Source organism: Nicrophorus vespilloides, unplaced genomic scaffold, assembly GCF_001412225.1.
Source record: "Nicrophorus vespilloides isolate i.1.1-1 unplaced genomic scaffold, Nicve_v1.0, whole genome shotgun sequence".
Taxonomy (NCBI): Eukaryota; Metazoa; Arthropoda; class Insecta; order Coleoptera; family Silphidae; genus Nicrophorus; species Nicrophorus vespilloides.
Genome location: NW_017098933.1, coordinates 434 through 12,166, shown reverse-complemented (window position 1 = coordinate 12,166; position 11,733 = coordinate 434). Strand labels below are relative to the sequence as shown.

General features: G+C 35.2%; 3 protein-coding genes across 4 annotated transcripts; 2 read left to right on the top strand and 1 right to left on the bottom strand.

Moving 5' to 3' along the window:
* The first annotated feature begins 603 nt into the window (after positions 1-603).
* On the top strand, positions 604-6,060 carry LOC108563621 (sodium channel protein Nach-like). 2 transcript variants are annotated; one of them, XM_017922354.1, is made up of 11 exons: positions 604-645; positions 3,879-4,044; positions 4,118-4,318; positions 4,370-4,514; positions 4,565-4,710; positions 4,765-4,870; positions 4,923-5,161; positions 5,226-5,408; positions 5,460-5,557; positions 5,762-5,919; positions 5,975-6,060. In XM_017922354.1, the coding sequence occupies exons 2-11, from the start codon at positions 3,959-3,961 to the stop codon at positions 6,050-6,052; spliced, it is 1,440 nt and encodes a 479-aa protein (XP_017777843.1). In that variant the 5' UTR covers positions 604-645; positions 3,879-3,958; the 3' UTR covers positions 6,053-6,060. The 2 variants fall into 2 exon arrangements, with proteins under 2 accessions (XP_017777843.1, XP_017777842.1); XM_017922353.1 differs by lacking the exon at positions 604-645 and having other exon boundaries at positions 3,765-4,044.
* Positions 6,061-7,236: 1,176 nt separating this feature from the next.
* On the top strand, positions 7,237-9,635 carry LOC108563620 (sodium channel protein Nach-like). The gene is made up of 9 exons (XM_017922352.1): positions 7,237-7,391; positions 7,448-7,654; positions 7,712-7,862; positions 7,940-8,085; positions 8,146-8,254; positions 8,415-8,653; positions 8,706-8,882; positions 8,934-9,031; positions 9,087-9,635. Exons 1-9 carry the CDS (start codon positions 7,237-7,239, stop codon positions 9,524-9,526), a joined length of 1,722 nt encoding a protein of 573 aa, XP_017777841.1. The 3' UTR covers positions 9,527-9,635.
* Positions 9,636-9,913: 278 nt separating this feature from the next.
* On the bottom strand, positions 9,914-11,281 carry LOC108563619 (putative protein kinase C delta type homolog; the record flags this gene model as incomplete). The annotated part of the gene is made up of 5 exons (XM_017922351.1): positions 9,914-10,330; positions 10,394-10,534; positions 10,670-10,858; positions 10,911-11,049; positions 11,103-11,281. Coding segments are annotated over 5 exons (798 nt in total), but the record flags the coding sequence as incomplete, so codon positions are not given.
* Positions 11,282-11,733: the final 452 nt, after the last annotated feature.

Below are 11,733 nucleotides of genomic sequence, written 5' to 3'. Positions count from 1 at the left end.
TAAGACTTTCGAAACGTGAGCCTCACCAAATGTTACCCCCATTATATAAATTCAAATTAAATGAAAAGCAACAACAACAACAACTTAGAATTCCTGTAAAAGACAATTTTCGCATGGAATTCCTAAGTCCGTTCAAGTTCAGCGAGTTCGCATCTTGCCGCACTGTAAGAAATTGTAGCGCGGAACGATCAGCTGTTCGCACATAACTTTACGATTTTATGGTTAATACCACCGTTGCGAATTCGCAAAGAATTTTTTTTTTTTGCTTTCCACGCGGAAGAACGAACCACGAAGAATACAAAACGTAGCTCGAGAGCGCGCGCGAAAAACATGACGTTTGTTGCATTTTACACGCATCATTTAAATTTAGAAATATCGAATTCAGAAATGTATTTATAGACGCGGATATTCCATTGAAACATCATCATCGGAACGAATCTGCGTTTTGTTGCTTATTATTAGCAAACACACAAGTTTTTTTGGTGAACGCGCGCTCTATTTATTTATAGATTCGGTGCATCGCCGTTCCGGATGATTCATCCGGTGTCTGTGTATATATATACACCTACGTACTGTACGAGTCTTTATATCATCATTTTCATTCTCCAATTGATGTAACTAGTAATAGTAGTTGATAAATTGGTGGTAATTAACTTTTGTATCTTTAGATTAGAGTTACATTTAGATAAGCCTAGGTTAGATATGCGAATCTGTAAGCGCGTCCTTAGTAACTGGTATCGCATCCTTAACAACAAACCCTAGTACATAGTAACCTCAATACGTCATTCATTACTGGTATAATTTTCCTAGCAACCTAACAATTATCACTGGTATCGTAGCAATTATAAGATACAAACAAAACTTTCAAATCTTTGAAATGTTTTGACTATAGTTTTGTAAATATCGTGCAATTATTATGTGTTGTTGTTCTATTATGCAATATATTATTAATACAAATATCACAGAAATGCTTTCAAATCTAAATCGAAACATGACAATTACATTTTGTGTTAAATTTATATCGAATATGGGAGGTGTTGTGTCAAGGCTATTAGATTTTGAAACACAAGTAAATTGGAAGACACATAATGCCTGCCACTCATAAACAAGACAGTCGATTTCCGAAAAATCCGCTGGGGCGGGCGGTTGTACAAGAGCAGCTGAACAACTGCTTTGAGACTATATACAAAACGAAGGCGAGTCTAAATTGTAACTGCTGTTGATTCTGCAATTGATGTAACTAGTAATACTAGTTGGTAAATTGGTGGTAATTAACTTTTGTATCTTTAGATTAGAGTTTAGATTAACCTAGGTTAGATATACGAATCTGTAAGCGCGTCCTTAGTAACTGGTATCGCGTCCTTAACAACAAACCCTAGTACATAGTAACCTTAAGACGTCATTCATAACCGCTGTAATTTTCCTAGCAACCAAATGGCATCCCTAACAATTATCACTGGTATCGTAGCAACTATAAGATATAAACAAACCTTTGAAATCTATGAAATATTTTGACTATAGTTTCTAAATATCGTGCAATTATTGTGTGTTGTTGTTCTATTATGCAATATATTATTAATACAAATGTTACATAAATGCTTTCAAATCTAAATCGAAACATGACAATTACATTTTGTGTTAAATTTATATCGAAGATGGGAGGTGTTGTGTCAAGGTAAATTGGTAGTAATTAACTTTTGTATCTTTATATTACAGTTAGATTTAGATTAGCCTAGGTTATATATGCGAATCTGTAAACGCGTCCTTAGTAATTGGTATCGTGTCCTTAACAACAAACCCTAGTACATAGTAACCTCAATACGTCATTCATAACTGGTATAATTTTCCTAGCAACCAAATGGCATCCCTAACAATTATCACTGGTATCGTAGCAACTATAAGATACAAACAAAACTTTGAAATCTTTGAAATATTTTGACTATAGTTTCTAAATATCGTGCAATTATTGTGTGTTGTTGTTCTAATATGCAATATATTATTAATACAAATGTCACAGAAATGCTTTCAAATCTAAATCGAAATATGACAATTACATTTTGTGTTAAATTTATATCGAAGATGGGAGGTGTTGTGTCAAGGTAAATTGGTAGTAATTAACTTTTTTATCTTTAGATTACAGTTAGATTTAAAGCCTAGGTTAGATATACGAACCTGTAAGCGCGTCCTTAGTAACTGGTATCGCGTCCTTAACAACAAACCCTAGTCCATAGTAACCTTAAGACGTCATTCATAACTGGTATAATTTTCCTAGCAACCAAATGGCATCCCTAACAATTATCACTGGTATCGTAGCAACTATAAGATACAAACAAAACTTCGAAATCTTTGAAATATTTTGATTATAGTTTCTAAATATCGTGCAATTATTGTGTGTTGTTGTTCTATTATGCAATATATTATTAATACAAATGTCACAAAAATGCTTTCAAATCTAAATCGAAACATGACAATTACATTTTGTGTTAAACTTATATCGAAGATGGGAGGTATTGTGTCAAGGCTATTAGATTTTGTACATTCGTTCGAAACTATTTCGAATTTCGAGTACTAAATGAAACACAAATAAATTGGAGACAAATAATGCCTGCTTCTCAAGACAGTCGATTTCCGAAAAATCCGTTGGGGCGGGCAAGTCTAAATTGTAACTGCCAATTGTTGATTCTGCAATTGATGTAGTAATTAACTTTTGTATCTTTAGATTACAGTTAGGTTTTGATTAGCCTAGGTTAGATATGTGTATTTGTAAGCGCGTACTTAGTAACTGGTATCGCGTCGTTAACAACAAACCCTAATACATAGTAACCTCAATACGTCATTCATAACTGGTATAATTTTCCTAGCAACCTAATGGCATCCCTAACAATTATCACTGGTATCGTAGCAACTATAAGATACAAACAAAACTTTGAAATCTTTGAAATATTTTGACTATAGTTTCTAAATATCGTGCAATTATTATGTGTTGTTGTTCTATTATGCAATATATTATTAATACAAATGTCACAGAAATGCTTTCAAATCTAAATGCTTTATATCGAAGATGGGAGGTGTTATATCGAAGATGGGAGGTGTTGTGTCAAGGTAAATTGGTAGTAATTAACTCTTGTATCTTTAGATTACAGTTAGATTTAAATTAGCCTAGGTTAGATATGCGAATCTGTAAGCGCGTCCTTAGTAACTGGTATCGCGTCCTTAACAACAAACCCTAGTACATAGTAACCTTAAGACGTCATTCATAACCGGTATAATTTTCCTAGCAACCAAATGGCATCCCTAACAATTATCACTGGTATCGTAGCAACTATAAGATACAAACAAAACTTTCAAATCTTTTGACTATAGTTTCTAAATATCGAGCAATTATTATGTGTTGTTATTCTATTATGCAATATATTATTAATACAAATGTCACAGAAATGCTTTCAAATCTAAATCGAAACATGACAATTACATTTTGTGTTAAACTTATATAAAAAATGGGAGGTGTTGTGTCAAGGCTATTAGATTTTGTACATTCCTTCGAAACTATTTTGAAATTCGAGCACTAAATGAAACACAAATAAATTGGAGACAAATAATACCTGCCACTCATAAACCTGTCATTCATAACTGGTATAATTTTCCTAGCAACCAAATGGCATCCCCAACAACTGGTATCACTGGTATCATAGCAACTATAAGATACAAACAAAACTTTGAAATCTTTGAAATATTTTGACCATAGTTTCTAAATATCGTGCAATTATTACGTGTTGTTTTTCTATTATGCAATATATTATTAAAATCAAATCAACTTAACATAAACAACGGAAAAATGTACGTAGATTCCAATCTTTGTTCAATTAATAAATTAACAGGGCAGAGAATAATGTGAAACGCGATCACATAACTAGATGTTGAAAAAAGTGGTGAAAACAGTAAAAAGTGCGGAATAACAATGGAAAGACTGAGGATGTTTCTGAAGGAGACCACCCTGCACGGAGCTAAATTTATCGCGGATCGACGAAGGCCGATTTACGAGAGGTCAGTTCATTCCCGTCGGTGCATTTAATTCTATTGTTTATCGATAAACCTAACGGATTTCGTTTCGGAATAGATTTATGTGGTTCCTGTGCGTCGCATTTGCTTTTGGGATCACGATGTTCGTCGTATTGGCCCTATGGGAGAAGTTCCAGACGAAAGCGACGATAACTGGATTAGATACGGACTTCAACACCTGGGACGTGACCTTTCCCGCACTCACACTGTGCGAACACGATCCCAGCAATCAACGGATAATAGATGAATTCATCCAAAAGTCTGTTCATTTTCTTAATAATCCAATAGAATTAATACCAATTTGTTGCAGAAACATGAATAATACCAAGAGGATTCACGAGACAAAAAAACTTCTCGTCAATTTAACGCATTTCTCCTACAAAACTTTGAAGGAAATCAAAACCAATTCCGGACTTTTACAAGACAACACAAATTTGAAAACTTTGTCTTATCAAGTAATTATAGCAAAATTAACTTCGTAACCTAAATTTCATTGATTTTTCAGTTACTGAGTCCTTGTTACGCGTTGCTCGCCGAATGCGAGTTTAAAGCGGAAATATTCAATTGCTGCGACATATTTAATCCGGTTTTCACGGAAGTTGGCTACTGCTTCACCTTCAACTCTCCCTACTTCGACACAGACATACCTTTGTATGCATCAATTAATTACGTAAAACCACTCTAAATCACCCAATCTTTACACAGATCCTACACTTTGAAATTCTTCAAACCAGAAGACATTCGATTGACCGACTCCAAATGGAACATGAAGATCACTCTGGCAAGAGTGGATCCGCGCATGAAGATCTCAGTTAACGTCTTATTATAACTAAAGGCAACTTACTAAGCTCTATATGTTAAAGGTTTTCATCCATGATTACGAAGAACCAGTCGGGATTGATTTGAAGCCTCAGCACGTCTGGGATTCTCGCGTGGATAGCATAATCTTCTCACCAAAAAGCACGTACACTGAGGCAATGGCTCGACAGCTCAGCATTCGCCAGAGGAATTGCGTCTTCCACGATGAAATCGTCCTGAAGAGTTCGATGCTTTACACGTACACGGCTTGCATGCAGGAATGCAGGATGGACGCGGCCTTAGAGTATAAAAACAAACATAAAAACATCAATTATTCACAGTTAATACGATTATTATAATTCTTCAAGTTTGTGCAGTTGCATACCTCATTTTTACCCGGAAAACGGCGACAAACAATACGTGCATTGCAATTTAAAGCAATTGAGTTGCATAATCGAAAACATCAAGGCCATCGTCGATCCGAAGGGTTGCGGTTGCATGTTGGGTTGCTCCAATACCGTTTACGAAGTTGAAAAACACAACGAATACTCGTAAATAACCGAAATACAACAAATAATAAATGTTTATTACTTCTCTTTTAGTCCTTTCGAAACTGTTGTTGGATTCGAGGTGGAATTCCTCTCTTGGCCCTCGGTCAGGTACAAAAGGGAAATCATCTTCGGATGGAGCGACCTCTTAGGTAGTAAATCTCTTCGCACCCTCACCGTAAACCATTCATCGGCAACATTAACGCACTCGTGCTCTTCAGATATAATGCATGATACTCTACCATTCATAAATCTTACAAAAATAATAATTTCCTTTTGATAACTTAACACCAATTGTAGTATTATTATTAACGAGATCGGTGTAAATCAATCTGCAAGTTTGATCTGTTCTCCAGTGGCGTGCGGCGGAGTTGCCGGTCTTTATACGGGATTCAGTTTGGTTTCGGCTATAGAGTTCATCTACTATTTCACAATCAGAGTCTACTGCATGTCTTTCAAATCAGAGGAAAGAAGCAAAAAACGGCAGAAAATTAAAAACTTACAAGATTTACATGTAATTAATATCGTTAAGTTACTAATTGTTTACTAATTAAATAAACGTGTTTCAGGTTACAAATGCGAACACAGATGGATCTGTGATGATCATCAATATTCTACCACCGTTTGGAATAGAATTTACAAATTAATTTCAAACTCCGACCAATAAAATTTTAATAAAATATATAAAACAAATTGGTTTACTTCTTTTGTAAAAAAAAAAGATAGTTTAGCTTGAAATGACGAATTATAGGTATATATAAGTTGCATAACTATTTGAATTAATTAAACAACTATTATAAAACAGTTAAGCAATAGATGGCAAAAACAATGCAATTTCATACATACCTCACATAGTGTATGCAACCAAAGTTACTAAAATTTTCCAATCGATTAAAAATACATTGAAACCTAATTAATACGTAAATTAACCTTATTTTTAATTATAGAACTAATATTTCTATAATTTAATAATGAAATATATATAAAAAAAATATGAATTATAAGTAAATAAATAAAACTTACATAATTTTCAAACGCGTATTTCACCAACGAAGAAAACATTAATTAGACAAATTAAACACTTTAAAACTTATTTAAAAGTGAATTTTCAGTAATTAAATCGTTGTAATTAGTAGCAGTAATTTATCAACACCACTGACATTCACAATTAGAAAATAACAGTTTGATTGTTTTAGTTTTTTGTTTTTCAAGACCTCCCATTTATTTTCATTAGTAATTTTATATAGAAGGCCAAACAATGCAATGTCAATTATGCAACCAAATTCACTAGATTTCGATTAACGATTTACAATTTTAAAAAAACTAATTAGAAAACTAAACTAGTTATGAATAGATAATCAGTTTTTATATAACAATAGAAAATGTGTTATATACAATTATATAATTTCTAGTAAATAAATATGACGTTTATAAAATAACTGTTTAATGGTTTTCGTTTTTGTTTTTCAAGACCTTCCATTAAATTTCATTAAACAAAAAACGAGTGATTTTATGTCATTTTTCATAGCCTTCCCAGATTTACTTTCATAATGTTTCCTCAATCGACTAATTAGAGATGTTATGAATTTATTACTGTTTATTAGGTCGCACCATAAACATTTTATTCGTAGAATATCGAACAATTCCGCTGCAATTTAATACTGATCGATAAAAGTAGAAGAAAAAAAATATGGAATGGATAAAAGTTACATAATAGACGCGACGATTGAACAATGGATGTATTTTATCAAAGCTCTATTGAAAGCAATCTGAGATCGTATCATACAAAACGTCGATGACGAATGTACAACGACGCGGATCACTTCGCAAGATGCAACAACGAAAAAGCGCTAAAGTTAGAAAATCCACCAGCAATTATAAACTGCTGAAGACGAGTTGGGAGCACCAAGGTCGCATCTTCTTCGAACAAAGCACTCTGCATGGAGTTAGATACATTGCGGAAACTGGAAGACCTCTGATTGAAAAGTGATTTTTCTTGTAAATTTTGTAAAAAAAAATTGTTTTCCTCTAATTGTTTGTAGGTTTCTGTGGTTCATGTGCGTCGGAATCGGTGCTACGGCGACTGTAGTCATCATCATTAGTCTTTGGGAGAAGTTCCAAACGAATCCGACGATCACAGGTTTGGATACAGACTTTCACACCTGGGACGTGCCGTTTCCAGCGGTTACCATCTGTCAAAGCGTCCCTAGCAACGAAAGCATCATCGACGATTTCATCCAAAGGTTTTCCAAAAAAAACACCAACTTTTTATTAATTGTATTACAAAATAATGAATAATTTTTCAGCGATATGAAAGATGTCGATGATAAAGAGAAATTGAAAGATTTCATCGTGAAGCTCACGCAATTATCGTACACAACCATCAACAGTTTCAAGGATTACACCGAAAGCCATTATTTAGCTGAAGATGTGAATCTTAAAGCTTTTGTCTTCAAAGTAACTTAAATTTTAGTTTACAGTATTCGCATAGATGGCGTTTCAATCAAATTTGACAGTTATTGTTTTGTTGACAGTTGATGAATCCTTGTGACGATATACTGACGGAATGCATGTTCAAATCGAGATCGTACAACTGCTGCGAAAACTTTTTTCCGGTTTTCACCGAATCCGGATACTGCTATTCCTTCAATTCGCGTCACTACGAACTGAAATCTCCTTGGTATTTGGATTAAAAAGTTATAGTAAAAAGTTTTGCGTGAATGACAGTTTGACGTTTAAGGTCTGATGATGAAAATCCGCCATTCGAGATGAAGTATATCAAGGAAACGGACAGCAAATGGTCTTTGAAGATGTCCGTAGCAGATGTAGATCCACTCTACAACTATTCGGTATAGTTCTATAAATTATATTAAGAGTTTGATGATAAGGTGTTGGCGTGTTGCATAAGTCATACGTATTAAGTGGCGCCATCACGGTGGATAAATGGAACTTATACAATTGAATTGTACCAACTGTAAAATTGAGTTTCTAATCGGATTGTGTTTTTAGATCTATATTCACAATTCGGATGAGATTCCTGGAATCGAATCGAAACCGCAGCACATTTGGGACTACAGGGTGGACAAAATTATGTTTTCTGTGAAGCAGACGTATACGACAGAAGATGCAAAACAGTTGAGCATAAAGCAAAGGCACTGCGTTTTCGAGCACGAACTTAAACTCAAGATCGATAACTTGTACACTTATTCGGCGTGCACCAAACAATGCAGAATGGATACTGCGATAAAGTAAAGATTTTTGATCATATAACAATATTCGGATTAAAAAATAATGCTTTAGGCTTTGTGGTTGTGTACCTCACTTCTACACTTCTGATATCAACTACAGACAATGCACTTTGATGGAATTAGGTTGCATTTCCGATCACCTGAAGCAAATCCGAGACGTGGATAAGTGCAAATGTTTCCTCGGTTGCTCGAATACCGTTTACGAAGTGGAGAAACTCAACGAATTTGGGTATACATTTTTTGTTCCTATATTTTTTTTTTAATTCATAATAAATTTCAGATCAGATGAACTTACTTCATCTTTAGAAACAGAATTCGTGTCCTGGCCAATGGTCAGGTACAAAAGGGAGGTGCTTTTCGGATGGGTCGATCTTTTAGGTTAAATTTGATGAATTGTCAATTTGATGTATCAATTTTTTGAAATTCATTACAGTTTCTTTCGGTGGTATCGCCGGGTTATTTCTTGGATTCAGCCTATTGTCTGGAGTCGAGGTTCTTTACTACTTCACGATCAGAGCTTGCTGCATGTTCTACAGGAATAAAGATGAGCTGTTGAAGATCGAGGAAGAAGCCGAGCTGAATAAGAAAACGGATTACGATCTGAGTCTCGTTCCGTATTTCGTCAAGAAACCTAAAAATCAAGGACGATTGGATGTGGCCAAGAGGATGAAGCGAAGGAAGAACTTCAATAAAGTCAACATAGAACCGGTAAGTCCATATCGTTACCTTGACAACCTACGTGATGTTACCATGGATTCATTTGATCACTGTCAAATCCATTGTTTTGTAGAAGGTGATGAAGGTACGACCCATGAACCCGGGCCAGGTGATTCTTCCGCCGTTCGGCATCGAGTACACGAATTAACTAAATAAATTCGATTTTATTCAATAGAGTACAATTTTTTTGAGACGATGCGCGCACGTCGTTCGTCTCTTAACAACATAATACAACAACAAAATAAAATAATAATAATAATAGGACCTGAATCTCAACTTTCATTTGATTTATGTGTGTGATCATGTGTACCACAACAACGACTAAAACTTTCTCTTAAACCTAGGATCTTTCCAAAGTACAAATCTCGATGGAATTGAATCTTCATTAGTTTTTTCTTCTTCACGTGGGACGAAATGCAAAAATAAACAAATAAAATATAGTAATAATAATAATAAGAAACGAAACGTAATTGTGAAGTGATGAATAAAAATACAACGTACAAATGTTACAAACACGAATAAATACTTTTCACCGTTATTTAACTTCTTTTTTTTTGCCTTACTTCATATAGCCTCTCGGGACCTAACTTACAAGATGCGCACTATACATTGTTATATAATGTTTATGTATAAATATAAATTAGACTTAGACAAATTCAAAGGTACAAGAAACATTAAGATTAAAGCTTTCTCCACTTCTCTTTTTACCATCAACAAACGTTAATTCTAATAGTAGTGTTGGTAAATAGTACAATAAAAAAAAAAAACAATAAACAAAAGAAGAATGCAATCTTCTCTTTTCAGCTAATCCTATCTATCGGTGGCGTTCGGATTCGTGTAGCTGAAGCCTTGGAACTGCGTCTGGTCCATCGACTGGAGGATGGTCTGGTTGATGGGCGTGAGTTTCGCCTTCTCCGCCGTGAAGGTTCTGTCAAAGTATTGAGTATCGAGCGGATGTTGCTGCAAACGATGATCAATAGTTTAAAGATTAGTCTAACTTTACACGAGAATCTTCATGTTTACCAAATTTGGACGGAACGGTGGCTCCAGCTGCCGCAGATTCAGCAGCTCCCAGTCGACCGGATGAAAGAAGGGTTGATCTTGAATATCGCCTTGCAAGCAGAATTTGTTACCAAGTCGCTTCGTCGCATCCTTCTCCAACAGCTGAAAGTCAATGTAACATTAATCAGTCAAATTGACAGGTACGTCAAATTGACATTTTAAATTCATAAATTACATAATGTCATTTTTTTAACTGAACATATCAATTTGAATGAACATATTGTACTGTTTACTAACCAGAGTAAGGATGTTGTTAGCTTCTCGACTTAAGAAACGTGGAAGGACGGGCCTTTCGTTGCAGATGGACCAGAAGAGTTCGTCCTCGTCGCAACCGCTGAAAGGAGACTGTCCAATCAGCATCTCGTACAATAGAACACCGAAGGACCACCAATCCACGTTCTGGTTGTAGTGTTGACCTTTGATGATCTGCAAAAGATTCGAAAAAGTAACAAAATGTTTAAAAGACGTGTCGAATTACTTCAGGAGCCATGTAATCCGGTGTCCCGCAGAACGTATCCGCCGTCCTGTCCAGGAAGATCTGCAGTTTGCACATTCCGAAATCTGCGATGCGGACGTGTCCATCGAAGTCCAACAGGATGTTGTCCAATTTGAGATCCCTAAAATAATCGATTGGTAATTTGATGATGATGATGATTTTTTTTGATAATACCTGTAGACGATGCCTTTGCTGTGGAGGAACTTCAGACCGGAAACGATTTCCGCCGCGTAGAAACGCGCCCTCGGCTCCAGGAATCTTCCGGACTGCTGGATGTGGAACATGAGATCGCCGCCGTTCAGGTATTCCATCACGAAGAAGAGGTGAGACTGTTGATGGATGCACAAGATAAATAAACCATCGAGGATTTATTTTGGATGGAAGCCACAGAGAGCTCGCTCGATGACATACGACGAGGAACGATATTTCTCGCAATTATTCAATGGATACCGTAATGTAAATCATCGATTGGATCGGAGCCAATTCGCGTGGGCGGAAGACACGAAACTTGAAATTCTAATTGAAAACAGTGACCCAGAAGGTCGACCGACTCCCAGTGATTTATGCCAGTATCTCTTATTTATTTATTTTTTATTTACAGCATTTCGAGAATAGTCGAATAATTAACCCAATTACATTCAGCATAATTGAAATAAACTGTTCTAAATGCAATGGCCAAGATTTATGTATCAACTCTAAGATAAGTAAGATTCGTATACAAACTGTAACAACATAGTTTTGTTGCTATAGTAACAATTTCATAACTGTCAAATTAGATTTATCAATCGTATTAAAAACTAGTAAA

Excerpts from the sequence above, each read along its gene's own strand:
- LOC108563621 (XM_017922354.1), top strand. The coding sequence starts at position 3,959 with ATGGAAAGACTGAGGATGTTTCTGAAGGAGACCACCCTGCACGGAGCT. Across the intron at positions 4,319-4,369 it reads ATAGATGAATTCATCCAAAA|AAACATGAATAATACCAAGA; the intron begins GTCTGTTCATTT and ends AATTTGTTGCAG. Across the intron at positions 4,711-4,764 it reads TTCGACACAGACATACCTTT|ATCCTACACTTTGAAATTCT; the intron begins GTATGCATCAAT and ends ATCTTTACACAG.
- LOC108563620 (XM_017922352.1), top strand. The coding sequence starts at position 7,237 with ATGCAACAACGAAAAAGCGCTAAAGTTAGAAAATCCACCAGCAATTAT. Across the intron at positions 8,255-8,414 it reads ATCCACTCTACAACTATTCG|ATCTATATTCACAATTCGGA; the intron begins GTATAGTTCTAT and ends TTGTGTTTTTAG. Across the intron at positions 9,032-9,086 it reads CGGATGGGTCGATCTTTTAG|TTTCTTTCGGTGGTATCGCC; the intron begins GTTAAATTTGAT and ends AATTCATTACAG.